The 19,950-nt window shown below is 43.2% G+C and overlaps 1 protein-coding gene across 3 annotated transcripts; it reads right to left on the bottom strand.

The window, feature by feature from the left end:
- Positions 1–103: 103 nt before the first annotated feature.
- acsl2 (acyl-CoA synthetase long chain family member 2) lies at positions 104–19,903 on the bottom strand. Of its 3 annotated transcripts, none has more exons than XM_086313915.1 (21): positions 19,769–19,825; positions 8,151–8,226; positions 7,421–7,659; positions 7,213–7,327; positions 6,992–7,056; positions 6,785–6,886; positions 6,152–6,251; positions 4,613–4,791; positions 4,472–4,504; positions 4,229–4,280; positions 3,998–4,071; positions 3,619–3,696; positions 3,418–3,552; positions 2,605–2,739; positions 1,884–2,052; positions 1,709–1,797; positions 1,510–1,626; positions 1,296–1,439; positions 1,106–1,207; positions 950–1,021; positions 104–864 (listed from the first exon to the last, which is right to left on the bottom strand). In XM_086313915.1, the coding sequence occupies exons 3-21, from the start codon at positions 7,655–7,657 to the stop codon at positions 724–726; spliced, it is 2,139 nt and encodes a 712-aa protein (XP_086170041.1). In that variant the 5' UTR covers positions 7,658–7,659; positions 8,151–8,226; positions 19,769–19,825; the 3' UTR covers positions 104–723. The 3 variants fall into 3 exon arrangements, with proteins under 3 accessions (XP_086170041.1, XP_086170043.1, XP_086170040.1); XM_086313917.1 differs by having other exon boundaries at positions 8,151–8,214; positions 19,769–19,804; XM_086313914.1 differs by lacking the exon at positions 8,151–8,226 and having other exon boundaries at positions 19,769–19,903.
- Between the last annotated feature and the right edge of the window lie 47 nt (positions 19,904–19,950).

Raw genomic sequence — 19,950 nt, 5'->3', positions numbered from 1 at the left:
CAGTGACTATTTTGCTGTTGTCTTCATGAGTTTGTGTGCGTGTGCTTCTGCATATGCCTGAGTTTTTATGAACTGAATGATGCAAACACGTCAATTACTAATCTTTATTTACTGGCATTAGTAAATTCCTGTTTACAAATCATTTTTCCCCCCCATTCACCGCTCATTCATATTAATTGTTTAACTTGAGGTGAAGTCAGTGGTTTGAAGTAGTCACTAAGATGAAACATATTCATCAGAAGCTTATGTGACAGTGATGCAAAGACCCAACAACCATAAAATACAAACCTACAGTTAATGCAACGTCTAGGAGGACCAATGCCATAAGTGCACATAAAGAGTCCCTTTCAAAATCTTTGCTTGGGAAAGCAACAGTGCAGTGTAAATAAAAGGATCAGCGTTAATATCAGTTCTTCCTAATATCGTCCGTGCTTCTCCTCTATGCAACTAAACAATGATAATGTCCATGTAAAATCTCATTAGTGACAATGACTGGAAGGCAAATATGGATCCACTCACTTAATTTCCTTGTTTGGAATTAAGAGTGAGATGTGGTCACAGGTGGATGACAAATTTCTGGAAAACAAAATAATATTCCAGATATAACGAAATGTAGGGTTTGAGATGAGGCACTACAGGATATTCACTCCCAGGTCCCGTTTTTGTTCTTTTGTTGGACACCCCTGACCCACAGGTGTCGCGTCTGCGAGTTACTGAGTCGAGTTAGTATGCCTTCTTGCTGTACATGCTTGAAATCTGTTCCTGAAAGTGTCTGCGGATGTCTGCGCGCCTGCTTTTCAGGGTGGGCGTGAGAAGGCCGTTGGCGACACTAAACATCTCTGGATGCAGGTAAAGGTCCTTCACCTGAGACAGAAAGGTGAAGCATCGAAATCAGTTAAGTTCAGCCACTTTGTAACTTGTGCGTTTGAACCTCGATGAGTTTGCTCACTTGTTCAAACGAATTCAGCCGTGCTTCCCTCCCCACGGCGTTCATGTCCTCTAAAACTGCCTTCTTAACATCCTGTTGAAGACAGAACCAGTTTCCATTTAATCCTGCTGTGAGGACTTTAATCAGATGAAAGTTATATTCCAGAATTAGGCCTACAGGATTTTGGCACAGCTCCTCGTAGGACCCCACAAATCCCCGATCCTTGGCCCAGTCAACAAACACCTCTGGGTCAGGGACAACTATCCCTATTAAATAAGACTGATAAGAAATGCAAGACAAAATGAAACATCGAACCGTGCCTCTGAGAACACTTCGCTTTGGATAAGAAAGCTAAAATGTGCCGTACCTGTAAACTGTCTCCATGCACAAACACCTGGAGTACAGGGACACAACGCATGTAGACGTTTTCTATCTTCTCCGGAGCGATGTATTCTCCTTGTGCCAGCTTGAAGATGTGCTTTTTTCTATCAATGATGCGCAGGGTCCCATTCTGACAAAAACAAGTGTGGTAACACAAACTCACTTGAGTCATACAGGCTAGTTAGTGTGTCTAATCTTACTGGAAGCCACTGGCCCACGTCCCCGCTGTGCAGCCAGCCGTCTCTGTCCAGGGCTTCAGCCGTCTTCTCTGGATCCCTCAGGTAGCCTCTGAACACGCTGGGGCCGCGAATACAAATCTTAACGGGACAAAGCATTGAGAAGTCACCACACAGCATCCGCTGATAGGTAAAAGTGTGTTCATATCTTTGCGTGGCTGACCTCTCCCGCTCCGTTCTTGGCATAGTAATTCATCTCTGGGATGTCCACCACCTTCACCATGGCGCAGGGCAAAGGAGCACCAACATGACCTGACACAAACATACCCCTGCTGTTAACAGGAGAAACCACAACAGCATCCATCCTGAACACCTGACAGTAGAAGAGCGTTTCCTACCTGTGCTACAGTCCCCTGGCATAGAGAACGTGCAGCCCGCTGTGCACTCAGTCTGTCCGTAACCCTCAAATATCAGACACCCCAGAGTGGCTCTGAGGAAGGACAGCACTGCTGGGGAGATCGGTGCCGAAGCGGTCAATGCAAACCTCAGATTACCCCCTAAACTCTCCTGGAAAAAAAAAATAAATAAAAAATAAGAGTTCCTACGGTGAAGCATTTATGCAAAGCAGTTCAAACACAATCATATTGTGGATGCGAGCTCATTCCCATTTTAAATCATATTCAACCTTGGTCATATTTTCCCATCTGTATTGATCACACCAAGCCAAAATCTTTCAGTCCTTGTTTGCCTGCACGCGTGCTTCTCCAATACACTCCCACAGGGCCAATATGCTCCGGGTGATTTTGGCACCGATTGCTGGAATAGTTGTGCCTCTCTTGTAAAGTTTGGATACAAATTTGTTGATTATTTGCAGGGCTGCTTGTCTACATGTACCACCGTGTTAAGTGCTACAAAACACAGACGAGGACAACTGCAAAGTCAGGGATTTTCAGAAAATATGGCACTTAATAGTGAAGTTTAGAGAATAAAAGATGTTCTGTGGGCTGATTTCAGAGGAGGCCACTGCAGAGCCAAGCATATGGATGAGTAACCTACATATGAATGTAAACAGCAGCAACAGGCTGAGACAGTATATGATCCACACTGTCAGCCACTGACCTGGATCTTGTTGAACACCAGTTTGTCCCACAGGCTGTTGTTACGTACAACCCCGCTGCTGAGCTCCGCCTGCTTTCTTTTCACAGCGTAGTTGAGCAGAGCTCTTCGAAACGGTGAGGTCACCGAACCCAGGATCTATGTAAAAAATTGGCAAGAATGTACAAAAAACAGAAACACACCCAGGATTATGGCCGCCTTCTTAATCCAAGGTAAAAAATATTGGATTGGCTATTTTTAGATAAGTCAGCAGAAGTCCTGTTCGGAGCGTTTTCCCCTTGTTACATATGCAAAGTGCTCAGTCTTAGTATTTCTGTCGTAGGGCCTTTGCCTTAAACTAAAAAGGGCTTTGACGTGACATCTATTGTGCTATATAAATAAAACAGAACTGAGGTGAATTCTCTGCGCAAATTTGAGGTATGTGCTGACATCACTGAGCACGCAAGTGTTGTGGGTTTAACGGGACTTCTAACCACACCAAGGCACGATCTAAAAAAGAGCAAGTCACACTGGAGGACGTGCACGAGAACGTTACCTTAAAAGGAAGATCAATCTAGATTTAAATCAGTCTATTTTATGGGGTTTTTTGCTTTTCAGTTTTATTGCAATACAACAGTGGAGAGAGGACAGTGGGAAGGCAGGCAGAAAATAGCCTCATGACGGATTAAACCCAGGCCCATGCAATGGCCTTACGGCACCCGGGCTGCCTGCTGATGCCAGTGAGCTATACTGGTGCATGATTTTTACTAACGGGTGGATCTGCTGCACTTTGCACCTTGTAAAAGAAAATGAGGAGCGGGTAATGCGTTTGCTGACCTTGTCATAGATGCGATTGAGTAAACGAGGCACGACGGGAAAGAAGGTAGGCTTCAGAGTTTTAATGTCATCCATAAGAAGAGAAATGTCCCCCTGGTAAAATCCTACTCGGGCCCCGTAGCAGAACATAGAGACCTGCAATAGAAACGGATTTAATTTAGGGTTCATACACAAAAAAAGTAGTAGAAGAGGATCAACTACCTGAATCATTCTCTCAAACATGTGGGCAAGCGGCAGGTAAGAGATCGACACGTCGTCTTGCTGGATCTCAAACGAGCCCTGAGAGAAAAACGAGAAATGAAATGAGCAAAAAAAGCACAGGGGACAGATTAGGTTGAGGCAGCGGCATACGGCGAAGCCTCGCAGGCAATCAAACATGTTGTATGGCAGAATCTTTATACAGGGGCAATTAGTTAAAGTACCTCGCAGCGACAGGAGCAATCAAACACCCAATTAATCATACCATTAGACACAGCGGGGAGGGGGACAGTTTGGAGACATGCAGACACAAGCAAATGGGAAGCGACGGTAGCTGTGAGGCTGTTCTCAATTAGACAACGAGGTGGAAGTGTAGACAGACCTCCAGGATCTTAATGACAGAGGAAGCGTTGGAGGCGATGTTGCCGTGGGTGATCATGGCTCCCTTGGGCTTCCCTGGGTAAATAAACAAAACATTATTGCAGTGCCCCTGCGCAGCAAAGGAAACTGCAGCGGTGCCATAAAGAGTGGTTGTTAGTGGGCACTGAAGGGCATTTCTCTAATGATGTGAGTGAAGGATAATTACGGAGAGGCTTATGAGATCAGACGGTACCTGTAGTTCCACTGGTGAAGCAAACCACGGCCAGATCCTGAGGCTGGGGCGGCTACAGAGGGCAGCAATAAAATATGAGAACATGACAACGGACTTCCTCCGCTCTTAATTTAAGCCCCTGCTTATGAGTGAGTGTTAATGATATCCTATTGGACAGGAGCGACGACAGAGCTGTCATGCCAGTGTTTAGGAAGGGGGAGATCAGCCTTTTACGTGAGCAGCTCTGAGAGATGACAAACTCACCACAGGATCTTTGAGGTTCCTCCTACCGATGTCCTAAGATGTGGACAAAGAGGAGTTGCTCGTATCAATTTGCACATCAGCAACGATGAGTCGATTAAAAGGGGCTACATTTAAATGGCTACGCCCCCCACCCCAACTCACCATGAGCTGCTCCAGCTTTAAAACCTCCACCTCACAGCTCTTCGCCCTCTCCACAAAGGCCTGGCTGAAGTCGTTAAAGAGAACGAGGCAGGACAGCTTCGGAGTCGTGCCGTTCTCCTTGTTCTCTAGCAGAGATGCCGCCTTCTCCTCCCGGTCACAGATCACCACAGAGATCTCCGCTAAAAAAGCACCGAGCACACACTTACACAGAAAGTTTGTGAAGAAATGTTCTCATCAAAGTGTGAAATCTGTGGGGTTTTTCCACTCGGCTCTTCTGCCCGTCTCAAAAGGACTACCGAACACAGTCTCACTTTGAACTAATGAAGCCAGGATGATCGCATTTTTCACATTCAAATATTTCTCCTGTCAGAACAAATCAAACCTCTTTGAACTCGCACGCATATACTGCTGCTCAGGAACAGCTAAAACTGAGCAGGCGGGTTTACTTTTACTTCAAGTGATCAGGTGTAGCCTAGCTTTGTTTAATCTTTATACACACTCAGCCACTTTATAAGGTACACCTGCTCATTTACACAAGCATCTATGGCAGCAGCTCAGTGTTTGTAGCCATGTAGACATTAAGGACTTTGCAGCATGGATGCTGGTGCCAGATGGGCTGGTCTGAGTGTTGATCTGCTGGAGTTTTCCCACACAAACATCTCTAAGGTTTACAGAAAATGGTCTGGAAAAGTGGAAAATATCCAGCGAGCAGTGGTTCTCTGGGTGAAAATGTTGATGTGAGAGGCAAGACTGCTTTGAGCCGACAGGAAACCAGGAGCAACTCCGATAACCACCTATTTCAACCGACGTATGTAGAAGAGATGCTCTGAACACGCTGTGCTGCACGTTCACACAGCCCACTTTAAAACAGGCCACACTGCATTTTACTCCTGTCAGCCAATAGCAGGAAAACTAGGGCTGCAGTTTCCATGAGCTCACCAAACTTTGATAAATAAGATCAGAAAAAAAACACTGCCTAATCTGAAGAGTCTCAGTTTCTGCTGCTACATTTAGGTTGTAGGTTCAGAATTTTACGATCCACCCACAGACTAACTTAGTATTGTAGTGACCACAGTGTACCAGTCTTCTGCTGGAAGAAATATTTTCTATGCATTTAGATAGAAATGCTTAATTTAGTTATTAGTTGGTTATTAGTTATTTACATAGGAGGGGGGGAAAAAAAAGCGAAACAACAGGATCTACTGTGTCAGCATTTTGTAAATGTTCGGGAAGTTCTTCTTTGAGAGTTCAAATCTAGTTAAAAGCCTATAAGAGGTAGAATTATGCAGTTTTTCAGTAATAACAGTGACAATGATTAATGCAGGACTTTTATTAGTAAAGGGTATTTTTATGCCTGTAGTACTTCTGATATTTATAGCATATTCTGTACACGATGATCTTCTTCCTTCTCCAATATTTTCTTTATTCAAAGGGCAAAATATCCATATGCAGTTTGTATGTCTGATGTGATGAAGGCTTCACCTTTGACACCATGTGAAACGTTTTCATTTTCGTATTTTAATGTGAAGCTTTTCTCACCAAGGTTGAGGATATGCACCATCGCCTCCAGTCCCAGTGTGTCATAGAGAGGCACCACTGCCATGGAGTAGGTGTAGCAGGCCAGCTCTGAGATGATCCACTTTAACCAGCAGAGGGAGACAAAGCAGCACTGTTACACTGAAGTCATTACCTGGGAATGACTTGGGGACTGGTGCGTTTCATATTTATAAACCCATATACAACATAAACAACACTCAAGGTGTAGATCGGTCAAATGAGAGGGTTAGGGGCTCTAATAGAGCAGAAAATTGTCTTTTACTACGGCAATAATTGCCCAGTCCGACAAGTGTATTAAAATAAAATGAGACACTCTTCAATATTAGCTGCCCTGGAGACGCACATTCACCACTAGCACTGTGCTGGCAATATAAATAAAGCCAAACACAATTTCACAATAGATGGATTAAAAAAGAAAAAAAAGAAGAAAAAGGAAATCATAAATTCAATTTTCAAAATGTGTTTAAAAGGGCATGCTGAGCTCCGAGGGTAGAATCATCATCATCCACAAAACCTCCGCTGAGATGAGAGTTATTTAATAAATTTTTAAGATCAAAGGCAGCCAAACTAGAGTGGGATGAGCTGTCACACCACAGAGCAGTGGGAGGTCCATACCTCTGGCCTGTTTTGTGCATAGATCCCAACAAACTGCTCCGGATTCGGCTGGCAACCTTTAGCCAACAGGCCAGAGCCGAGCACCTGCGCCTGCTCAGCCACCTGAAGGATTAGAGGTTCTCAGTGAACAAACAGTAAAGATCAAACACATTACATGGAAGTGCTGAGATAACTGGGAGGAATCACAGAAGTAACGATATGCCAGACCTCAGCGTAGGAGATCCACTCGTAGGGCTGACCCGGCTTCCTGAAGCCAAGACACGGGCCACTTCCTGAAGGACACAACACCGCTCTGTCAGCTCAGAAAGTCTGCTGATAGTTCTGCTATCAATCCACTTTCCAGTTTTCCTCTACTCTGTCCGGTTCCATACCGACTTCTCCATCAAGAGGAGAGTGTTTAATGAAGTGTGTGTGAATGTGCGCATCACCTGAGATCATCAGGCCCCTCTGGAACATGTCATAGGCTGTCCTGGTGTCGTCATAGTAAAACTCCAGCAGAGTGTCATCTTTGAGGATCGCCGATCGCCTGCAGCTGGGATCTCCCTGCAATAAACACCACCCTGTCACCGACAGCCCTGCAGCAATGCAGAGCACGCTAACACACGCCTAAGCCAGCAACAGCCGTCCCTCACTCACGTTAACGGCCACAGACTGGGCTTTAAGATCGCAGGGAGGGCGCATGGGTCGAGGACGGGTCACCAGCCAGTACGCTGTGATGGAGGCCAAGGCTCCTAAACCGAGCACAGAGGAGGGCAACAGGGAGAAGGAGGAGGAGAGAGGCAGAGACGGCAGAAGACTCCACAAGTCCTCCGATTCGGAGCCTTTAAGTCCTGTGCTGGAGCGAAGCGACCGCAGCCACTCCTGGAAATGCATAGCTGAGGAGACAGGATGTAGAAAAGGGAAAATAAGCAGTCAAAAGGAAGAAAATTACATGGTGCATAGGGACAGATGTTAACTCTGCTGCTACTTTAAAACAACAACAAGCATATAGAGTAGCAGACTAACACTGAAGGGTTTTTTTATTGTTTTCTGTGTGCATTCTGCTTCTTTTTTTCTCTTTTTAAACTTGATGTGTATCTGATAAATTTGATGCAGAGCTTTGTTGTCTTTGCACGACTTTTATATTTATTTATTTATTAATCTGTGTTGTGGTGAAGTTTAGCACTAAAAGAAATGTCTACCTTGTTTGGGAGCTGGGGATTATTTTTTTTACTAATGATTAATCTGTTTACATAAAGCTGCAAAAACAATTAAAAAAAAAAAAAAAAAAGGAATTTAAAAACAGTGCAGTATGAGACTGAATTCACCTCTAAAAAAAGAAAACGAAAAAAAGATAATAGTCATGATCGCCGCCATGTTCACTGACCTTTTGGCCTCTTCCAGAACGAGAGCTGCTCTCTCCCTCACCCTCTGCTCCAGGTCTTCCACACCTGAACAACACGCTGATCATCCACGATTTCGTTTTACATGTGAAATGACAATAAAAGGCTATTCTATTCTATTCTGCTCATTTGTGAAACTACACATGTCGCTCCAGCAGCAAGACCTCCATGCTGTTTGGCTGGTGAGCCCTGAGATGTGTGGTTGCTGGATTAAGCACAAAAAAAACACCAAAAAACACAGCACTACAGTGATCTTGGGAGCTGAAAGAGGCAAACTCGTGGGGCCTTTGTGTCTTTGCATATTAGTGGAAGCTTTTTAAGGGCTTTCTGCAATTTATGCACATTTTCTCCTGTTTTGTGGCCAGCCAGGGAGCTTAGGTGTTGTACTTTCATTCCAACTTAGAGCTTAGTGGGGTATTTCTTGCTTTCTATCAAGAGTGGGGGGGGTTTGTTTTATTGTTTTTGTCCTTGAACACCCTGAGGTCAGTTTGCTTCCTTCCTTATTATTCCCTTTTATTTACTTTAATGCTTTAATTCTAAATACATTCTTATGATTGTAAAACCAACGTGGTTGGAGGCTCAGTTCATGGTCGGGTGGCACTTTGTGCTAAACTCCACGTGTCCCCGTAGACTTTTCAGGGCTTTCAAAATCACTTTAACCAAGAAAGAGGCAAACATTTTCCCTTCACTCCATTTGGCAAACAGCGTGCTGGATTTAATAAGAGATTTGGGTCACATCATCAAGAATGATCAGTGTGATGATGGCGATGTGCAGCAGCACTGCAGATGAATTCAAAAATGGCCCTCTTTAAAAGCCTGCTGCACTCTGAATTTATACAGCTCATTTGTGGTGCAATTACAGCCCAGCAAAAGTGGAAAAATCTTCAGGTGGTGCACTGACAAGACGTGCCAGTTGCATGTGAGACTAGTCATGCTTCTGAAGCTCTTGGTGTGATGGAGAACTGTAAGCACATCTTTATCTATGCTGACTAATTTTTGCGAATGTAGATGCAATAACAGGAATTTTCTGTATTGACCTGGACTTTGAACTTTATCCGTTTATCTGTTCAAACTAGAGGTAGAAAAATACCCCATCAATATTGCATAGTATTGCAATATTTTGCGAGGCAATATTGTATCGATATTTTATAAAATACTCAGACTACTACAAGTCTGTGGGCCAATCTGATGCACACTGGACGCACTTAGCTCGAGAACACCATCTCGTAATTCAGAGCAAACTAATAGCTGAGTGACAAGTAAAAATAGGACAGCAGCCTCCAACATCTACAAAAACCTCAGTGGCTACCTGGGGACTGTACTGAAATTCATCACATTTGTGATTGATTGCAACTCGTGGTGGATAAATAGTTGTCTAGAGCTTGAAGTTGTTGTACGCTCACGACCAGTTTTGGGGCCAGATTCACTAAACGGGAAATAGCACATGAGTCCAATCCCTAAATAGTGCTCATATGTGTGGTTAGTTTTATGGGGGATTTATAAAAGTTACAATGTTTTCTAAACACAGTTCCTTTTTATATCTTAAACTGCATTATTTGGCGTGAGCCCTAGCACCATCTCCAAATTGAAGGCCAAGTTCCATATAAGGGATGTCAGATTCAGGCTAGGAAGTGGGCGTCCTAAGAGAAGATGACACAACAAGAGCGTTTCCTCACCCTGTCAGCACTTAGGAACTGAGGGCAGTCTTCTACAGATTTGCAGTCGAGGTTTGCAGGACAATATGGCCGACGGCTCACTACCCACACAATCTGGAACAAACTGCACACAGACAATCTCTGGTCTCATAGGGCTGCCAGAAGGCCTGCCATGACAGCCCCTCACCATCAGGCCAGTTTGCGCTGGTGACGGCAACATGTGGAGGAACGTTCTGTTCAGTGATGAGTCCAGATTCTGCCTATGCCATACGGATCATAGGTCCAAAGTGCGGATATGACACACAGAACACTATTCCGATTGCTGCACCGATACCGTAACAGCTTTTGGTGGAGGCAGTGTGATGGTGTGGGGTGGCATCTGCCTCACTTGGAAAAAAAAACTAAGCAAGGCTTATCATCATTGGAGGCAATCTCAATGCAGAGCAATGAGGATGAGATTCTGCAACTAGTGGCATTCCCATATCTCCACACTCTTTGTCCAACCTGACAAGATGATAACGACATCTTCTAAGATGGTTTATCAGAGACTACCTCCAGAATTTGGAAGGGCTGCCTGCAGTCCTGATCTCAACCCCACTGAACACATTTGGGATCAGCGTGGGTCCGCTGTTCGTGCCAGACTGACCAACACAATCACACTGGCTAACTTGTGACAAACACTGGTTTAAGAATAGGATGCTGTCCCACATGAGTATGTGACCAAGCTGGTGACCAGCATGAGGTGGTGGTGCCAGGTTATTCTGAGTGTGTATGAGTCTTCTACATGCTCTTCAGACTTTCATCATCCAATCAAATAAGAAGGCATCAAACAAGCCTGAATAGGACAATAAGCCGTTTGGCAAAGAAGATTTAGCAAATTTTCATGGGCGCAAACCACATAGTCAACTCTGCTGCTCAACCCCCAAACACATTTTCCTTACAAACGTGGCACCATTTCAGGGAAATAAACAGGCTTTCCAAGGGTATAGGATTTATTGTAAAGGAGCATGGTTACAACAAAGAAATTACGAAAACACAAATTTCCTTAATTTTTGTGCTAGGTTTATGTTATTGCAATGCATATAGCAAAATCTTTAAAATTTCAACAATATCTTATCGTCCATTTTGAGACAGCATCATATCATGGGGTGTTTAGGGATTCCCACCTCTAGTAAAAACAAAAGCCAGATCTAGCTCTGCGTCCCTATGCTTTATATGGGAAGAATGCAATACAAGGAATGAATACATTCATTTACCTACAAGTTATTTAACTGCAGATGCATCCTTCTCATTTGCAACAGTACCAATGTAAACAGTGCCGACTTTGCCCTCCGTGGCTAAAACAACTTCACAGCACATGTGCAGTCAGACCGAGAGACACAGCTCCTCTCACTAACCGCTGAAGCAGTTCAGGTTTGCAACACTGAACAACATTTTAGGAGGAATTTCAGAGGTCGGTAAAGCTACTGTTTCAACAATGTTAACATTAGCTGTTTCGCTATCAGAAATGACTAGAAATTACCATTAGCCACCTGTTATCATTAACGTAGCAGCTAGCAGTCTGCAGTTAGATAAATATGAATCATTGTTGCAGGCTGAACAAATTGCAGATTGAATACTGAGCAGAACAGATTACGGACAAATGGACAACCAGGTGGGTTTCTGGCTGTGCAGAGCAGCGGGGGAAGGGTAGCTGAACCAAACAGAGTCCAGTGTGGAGAACTAATCCGAGCAAATACAGAGCGAAATCCAGAGCAGAGCAGCCGAATCAGACAGAAGACATGGTAAAGGGATGCAGTGGGAACGCTGTACGAGAGAGGCTGCCAGTGTTGGTCAAGTTACTTGAAAAAAGTAATCAGTAACTAATTACTTCCCCCCCCCAACAGTAATCCCGTTACTTTACTGATTACTTATTTTCAAAAGTAATTAATTACTTACTTTTTAAAAACAATTTACAACCTGAATAGGTGATAAAGCGACAGATCTTTCAGCCCAATTCTACTTTTTCTGCATAATCCATCATACAAAATGTAATCAAATGGAAAAGTCTTTTTTTTTTTAAACTTGTTTTATCAGTTTTAATCTTTTAACTTTATGCATCAAGTAAAAATTAATTTATATGAACCATTCTCTGACTTCAAGAAATTAGCTTAACATTTAAACCTATTTTCTGCACATTCCAGCACATAAAATAAAATATTTTTTGTGTTTACATTCAGTCTTTCAAATAGATGCAAGTTAAAATACAGCAGAAAATAAATAAAGTCAAAGACTAGCGGTCCTGTTGCTCTATTTTCACCTGTAAAGCAGGAGTACGGTAGGTGGAGGTTTGCCCTGGTGCAGGTGTGCCGCAGCGGTCAGTGGAAGAATCCGTGAGTTTCTCTGTGAATTTCCCATTACCTCTTTGCGCACTCGGTGCTTGTTTGGGGGGGGGGGGGGGGGGGTTCCCACTGTAAAAAGAAGGTTTCTTCCCACGCACAACGGACACTAATGTTTTTGTCACTTTTTATGGAATCAAACTCAAAGTAAGGTCAGTACTTCCACGCTTTAAATGCTGCACGGTCATACTCTCTCCCCACTCGATATATAATCCATTGTTGATCTGCACACACACACACACACACACACCTTTTGTCACGAATGTCGCACTCGCTTACGTCACTGTCATGAGACATTCTCACAAAAAAATCAAAAAAATCAAAAACAATAAAATCACGATTTTAGTAACGCAGCGTTCCTACAGGAAAGTAACAGTAATCTAATTACCGTTTTTGCGATAGTAATCCCTTACTTTACTCGTTACTTTAAAAGAGTAATCCGATTACAGTAACGCGTTACTGCCCATCTCTGGAGGCTGCAGGCAAATGTGGACAAGATGATAAATTTTAACTTTAAACTACCTTTACAATAATTTAGTAAAATGTGTTTCATATTTTGTGGTAGCTGTGACGTCATTTTAAAACGCAGGCAGTGATCGGTTCAGTCCGCTTCACAATATCTTTGTTTTAGCATAACTAATATTACACTTTATCCAAAGATCATTTATACTCCTCATATTAGTTTTCCGTAATGCTCTTCTTCTACAATAATTCAGTTACTTAGGTGTGTGTGTAGGTGTGTGTGTGTGTGTGTAGGTGTGTGTGTGTGTGTATTTATTACCTTCACAATTTGTAATGAAATTATCTAAGTAATTTTAAAAATGGATAAAATCTCTACACTTAACCTTTATACTTAATATTGAATATTTATTTAGGGAAAAATTAATTGAATAAATCGAGTTTTTTTCCTGGGTGTGAGTATCAAGTCTAGTATCCTGACAACTCTAGTGGATGTTTACATATCTGTCCCCCTACACCCTGTTTATCCACATACTAAAGAAAAAAGAAAATACGAAAGAAAGAAAAAAAATATATCATTCCACTTCTGAAACACAATAATCCAGCCTGAAGAGCCCGGTTTAAAAGGCCCAGCCACAGCGGACCACAGGTTTGGCACAGCTGAGAGAGAGAAGAGAAGAAAAGACTCTGGGTCTATACAGGAGAGAGAGTGGTGGGGGTGGGGGTGGGGGGGGGGGGGGGGCCCCCCCACCCCCACCACTCTCTCTCCTGTATAGGGGGGTAGAGAGACACCAGGAAGTAATAACGATTGGCTTAAAAGAAACAGGCACCGAGGTTACTCTCAGTCATGTTCTGCCACCCTTTCATTCGCCAGAGAGAAAGAGAGACTCAGGGTGTGTACAGTAGCAACGGGGGCTGGTGGCGAGATGGGGTGAGGAGGGAGGACCGGCTGGGTCCACCCCTAATGGTTCTCTGCCAAAGACTTCATTGTTCATATCAGAACTGAATGAATCAGGGAGACACGGGGAGACACGGGGAGGGGAAAATGACACACACACACACACACACACACACACACACACACCAAAGTGCAAGACCAGACTTCTCCCTGAAACTGCTAATTTCATCCCCTCAAGCAAACCACTTCATCTTCTACCGCACAAGGAATTCACCTCTCTGAATAAACCTCCCCTTTCCCACATTTGCTCCGCCCTCCCTGAACGCTCCTCAACCTCTCACCCATTTTCTCCCCCAGTGCCCAATTGGAGAGGGTAGCTTCCCCTTCCCTCCTGTTTAACCGGAGCTGATGCTGCGCCGCTTCCCTAGCCTGCACGGGCAAAGCAATGCCACACTCGTCCTCAGGAGGATTTCTAATCTGCTTTAAGCATCAATTTATGTGAACTAAAGCTGTTCACTTCCCTCTTTACACCTGCTGAAGTCACAGAGCAGCTGGTGAGCCCCTCGAGTCCTTTCACTAGGTAAATAAATTGAAAACAAAGGGCTTTATGAAACGTGACATCAAAAAAAAGAAAAAAATGACAGTGTGGTGTGAAGAGAGCTTCCTGTGGCCCCTTTCTGTCTCTCTCTCTCCCTGGCCCTCCCTTCTCTCTCACTCCCATTCATTATGGCTATTGTCAAGTCCCAGACAAGAACCATTGTGCTTCCAGCTCTTACTCCCAAGAAGACAGGAGACAAAAGGAATGGCAAACACATGTGAAAATATACTGAAGGAAAACAAACGCACCTTCATTCTGTGCCAGTTCCTGCAGGGAGAGTGTGCTTTTGGCTACATTGTCATTCATCGAGCTGCACTCGTGACAGACGTGCACACAGTTCATACAGTAAGTGCTGTGATGTTTGAACAGTAACAGCGGATCGAAACTATATTTGGTGTAAGTAAAGGCATCCGTATGTGGAGTATATGCCAAAATGCAACACACACAAAAAAAAAAAGGTTCAAGTGGAGACGACAGGCATGTCGCCATGTCCGTGCATGTTTACTCTCGCTCACAAGTGGAGACATAACCAAGAGCTATTCACTAACAGAAGTATGACAAACACATGAGTGGAACGCAGCATGTTGAAATTACAGACATATCCCCCCCAAAAAAACAACCAAAAAACGGTTTTGAGTCAAATCTGGCATGTAGTCAATAATTACAACCTCATCAATGTTCCTTTATAACCGTCAAACATTTCAACTGCCATCAAACTAATGGGGTGTCATGGGAAAATGTTCCCGGGCAGGTGGTAAAAAAATAAAATAAAATTTAAAACGGCATGGTGGGGTTATGAATTATTGTAAGCTTGAAAGATCTAGGAGCCACAGCAGACACTGCTAAAGATTCATGTCACTGCTGAGATCAGAGGATAAGAAGAGAAGAAGAATAGACCCTGTACTGACTTGTAACATTTTCAGAGGCTGAACACTGCAATAGGACCCAAGTCTGCATGAGCCGTGGGACAGCGCAGCGTGCCCTGCACAGTCTGAAAACATTTCATTGTTGCTGCTATCACCTAATATAGCTCAGCCCTCCAACATCCTACAGCACCTGACTGCGGAGCTGGGCCAGACAAACATCTGGACTATGCAGCCACGACTGCAGGTCTAGAATGAGCACCAGCACTCTCCGGGGCAGTGTGTTTTATGCTGCACTGCAGCTGTAACATTAGGTTTCCAGATGACACCCTACTGGAGTCTCTAAATCAGCAGCAACAAAGAAACAACTTGCAGAGAGGCGATCGGGCTTGAAGCAACGTGATGTAAGACCAAAAGCTTTTCCCTGAACACAGTGAAACTGGAAGAGCTTCCCACTGACTTCAGCAAGATGCTCTCAAACACAACTGAGCCTCAATTAAACTTCTGTGATGAAAATTGTGTCGTTTTTCCTCCAGGAGTTTTTTTGTAGATGCATTTCCTGGTGTGCTTTCTTTGCAAGTCAAATTTGTGCATAAATTTTGACTCCAGTAACACATGTGGGTCCTGGGATGAAATAAAAGTAATAAAGAGGATCACAAGTTTAAAAAAAAATAAAATAAAAATTGAATAATCAAAGTCCATGTTTTACCAAGAAAACCAAATAACATGCATCTATTTTCTTCTGTTTATCCAATTCAATGTTGCGCAGGAGAGCCTGGACAGGTTGCTCACACCACTAACACACATTGACACCCAGATTCACACCTACAGCCAGTTTATAATCACCAGTTAACCTAACGCCATACATTGTGGGCTGTGGGAAAAAACTAAGTAATCATCCATCATTAAAGCTGACACAGGAAGAACACAGAAAGTCCGCAGAGAAAGGTGACAGACTAATTTCAGACCCAGGATCTTCTTGCTGTGCCGTCCCTCCACTGCACCATCCCCACAAAATCCCAGCAAAACTTTTATCTGTACAATTTATTTGTTAACAACAGTAAAAGTCTTACTCTTGGCAAAAGGGCGGAAATGTAAGCGTATGGAAGAGTGGTTTTTAGAGTTCAGGTGAACTACTGCAAAACCTGGCTTTATCACAAGCTTTTAATATGCTTTCAGTGTTGTAGGAAGCAGCCGTAAGCTGTCGGGATTCATGAATGTATTTTGGCAACATCACCGGCACAGTTAAGTAAAGCTCGCAAGTATAAACAAAGAGCTTGAAAGAGTGGAATTGAATTTGCTGCTGTTCAGATCGGTTGTGGTGGCTGTAAATGATTTTATAGAGCAGCCAAAGACTTATTTAACACACATGCACAGTTTCCTCTGCATTAGACAAGCAGGCAGAAATGCTTGAGATGCTTAAGCTGCCGTCTCCTTTCCTCGTTCGTGTTGTCACATGAAACATCGGATAACGATTTGGCTCTGTGCATCACACAGAATATAAAAAGAGCTCTGTATAGTAGCTTTAAGAATTTTTCTGTGGTGACGGGAGCAATGCTGGGGAATGCTCCCCCCTGACCCAGAAAACTACAGGAGGTGGCACAAAGCAAGAGGGGGAAGGTTTTTATAGCTGGGAGACAGGCCACAGCATTTTGTGCCAGCACCAGAAGACCGGTGTAGTCTGCACACGCTCCATGTGCCCAGGGAGGAGAGAGTTCTGGTTGGAGGGGACCCGAAGAGAGAGGACTGCAAGATGGACACGTGAGGCAAGCGTGGGGTGGGGGGGGGGGAGAAAGAATGAAACGCACGGGTGTTTTCTGGCTGTGATTCCTAAACAAAGCGTGAAGAACACAGACACATGCACGCTCGATCCCAATGACGTTTCTCTTGTAGCAGGAAGCGAGAAAGACCACACATCCGGGATGCAGAAAACACCACTTTCCTCAAGGCGGTCAGGAGTCTCCCAGGGTCTCGAATTCACTTAAACCCAAGCGGAGATTCTCGAAAACAAAGCTACAGTTGTGCATTCTTTTGCAGACGTTTCTGGTTTCAGGTAACTAAGCAGCGCCAGGTTCAAACGTCAACATGCTGTCAAAGCTCACGTCTGACTGAGCCGGTGTATTTGTTCATTCTTAATGGTTGACTACAAACGTCAGGTGACACATTCAACACTGTAACTGTCAAATACACACAAAACAGATGGCAGGAGGCCATATGGACAACTCCAAACACGTTGCCTCCGAATATCTCAACACGCAAGTATTAGAAGTATGATTTAAAACAAAAGCAGATGTAACATGTGGAAATGAACAGCGGCTGTGATTTTATACAACAAAAATGGCAGAAAACCTACAATTAGGGCTGAAACTCACTCCAACTGTAATTATCCTCAACTTGGACCACAGACAAAATTCACAGCAGCCCCCTTTTCTCTGTACCTCACTTACATTTTCCATATATAGCCTGTAAAGTTTGGGCAAGTTTAGCAGCAAAACAAACCCTCTACATATATACACGTTATCCCCAACACTGGCCTTTTAATACAGATCATGTAGATAAAATAAAGCAAAAAGGTTCATGTAAAGTGGCATGCAGAATGCAAGGACGAAGAAACTACTTAAAAAATAAAAGTGTCTGTACTAAATTGATTTATGCAAATGTAAGCAGCGTCTTTATTGAGTGCTCTTGTTCTAAAGAATATGGCACTTCCTGCGGACTCATTCAGGCTTCCTCATCTCTGACAGGTGACCTGTGCTTGATTACAGCAGTGTCTTCAACGACAATTGACTTTTCCTTCTGCGAGTTCCACTTCAATCTAGACTCTAAAGTTAGCAAGCGCGTCATTTTTTTTTTCATGCGATTGCATTTGAGAGGTTTCTCTGACAGGCAGATGACCTTTCCTGCCTCTTACCCAGTGGGTGCTGCTGGGATAGGCTTCTGATAGTAAACAGATGTAAAATGTGATATAATGTTTGCTTTGTGGAAATCACAGCACTCTTAATATACCAGGATGTCGCTTTCAGGTTGTGCTGATCATTGAGTCCATTGATGAAAAATTATAAAAACTATTTTTATATTCCTTAGAGGAGCTTCACATTTTTCAGTGTGAGGGGGGGAAAAAATAAAAATAAATAAAAAAATAAATAAAAAAAAAAAAAAAAAAAAAAAAAATCACAGTTGTGGCAGTAAGACTGGATTTGGGGAATACAATGTTGAAAACATCTGGAATCATTAACTGATGGTACAGGAAAAAAAGAACATGCACGTCTTTAGAACATTATCCTACCACCACTGAAACGCACAGATAAACAGTGCCATGTTTCCCCCAATAAATGAGAAAGGGTTCCACGTGTGCGACTTTAAAATCTTATGTTAATGACTGAATGATGTGTTGATTTAGTTTCAGTTTTTGTTTTACCATCATGCTGGAAATATGTTAATTAATTTAAACACAAAACATAACATGCCAACATCTTCCACTTATCCAATTCTGGGCTGCAGATGGGACTGGAGTCTTTCCTGGCTGTCACAGGGCAGGGGGCAGGACACACCCTGGAGAGACTGTCAATCTACTGCAAGGCTAATTCAGAGACAGAAAACCGTTCACGCATACAGGTGACTTAGTAACCAAGTAAGCTGACATACACCTGTCTGGACTGTTTGGAGCAAGACTGAGGGTTGACTTGAAACCAAGACCTTGTTAGTGCTAACCGCCGCACCAACCCCAAAAACTGTCAAGTGAGTATCAATAATATATTTGGTGCTTTAAGTAAGCTATAAAGTGAAAATTAAAGAAGAAAAACAGCATAAAGCAGCTTATTAAGGAGTTGGACCTCCATGCTCCTCGGCACTGATTCTCTAAGTATTTGAAAGTGTACTTGAGGGACACTTTCCTTCAACTGGTGTTTTGATAATAGTGGTGGTGAACACCAACACCTGGGTCCAACGGGTGTTGACTTCAGTTGCGATCTAGTGATTTGCAAAGGTCAGAGCATGTGACTGTAATCACATGCGTACTCAAAAGCATTCAGTGACCCCCTTATGAATGAAAAAGAAACCACGCCGATTGGGAGAAGCTTTTCATTACTGGGTGGAAGGAATCACTCAGAACAGCCCTGGTTTCATTTTCAGTCGACAAAAGGCCATGCCAATCGATTATTATTATTTTTCTGGTTTGTCACCATTTCATTTCACATAACCTGTGTATCTGAACTATGTTGGGAATGCATTAAGAGTAAACTGCTGGTGAATTTTTATGGGAGAAGATTATCTTGTTCTCACATCCACAATACATTCAAACAAACTCCCAATCAGCTCACAGCTTATATGCTATATTCAGTTATTAATATTTAACCCATGCAAAAAAAACACAGGTGTTCAGTATTTAAATGCAACTTGATTTACGTACATAAATGTTTCATTTTTGCTTGTTTTTAACGGAGTACACAAAAGTTTAAGAAAAATGTTTTTACCAGATGCACATTTTTCCTGCTGCCTCGAATCACTTTCAAAGAAATCTTTCTTTGCTTGCGTAAAACTTTTCACAAGTTAACAGGTTGATTCCTGTTCACATTCCTCCAAAATCTGCAACTATCAGCTCGGCAGCATGGGAACTCGGCGTGCTGCAGCCAAACTTTGTTTCTTTCCTTTTTTCACAGTCTAAGCCTGCTCAGTTTAGCTTTGTGCTTCTTTATCGAGCTGAGACGTCTGAATACAAACTACCGAAGAAAGAGACTCTGACAGAGACTTACCAGAGTGAACGCAGGTTTCCAAACGGTCGTTGACTGAGAGCCTCACTTAATCCTGCCTCAGGTCCACAGAAATTTGCCCACCAGTCCAGCTAAACGCAATTAACCTGTGTTTCCGGTCCAAATCTTCAAAATAAAGGACTGCGCTCAAACACTGTATACAAACACACTGACTTTAAAGGAAA

The sequence above is a fragment of the Aulonocara sp. 'chitande type north' Nkhata Bay genome, linkage group LG12 (genome assembly GCF_057382095.1).
Source record: "Aulonocara sp. 'chitande type north' Nkhata Bay isolate Kocher_YH1m ecotype deep benthic linkage group LG12, A_spYH_male_GT1.1, whole genome shotgun sequence".
Taxonomy (NCBI): domain Eukaryota; kingdom Metazoa; phylum Chordata; class Actinopteri; order Cichliformes; family Cichlidae; genus Aulonocara; species Aulonocara sp. 'chitande type north' Nkhata Bay.
This window is presented reverse-complemented; position numbering and strand designations above follow the sequence as displayed.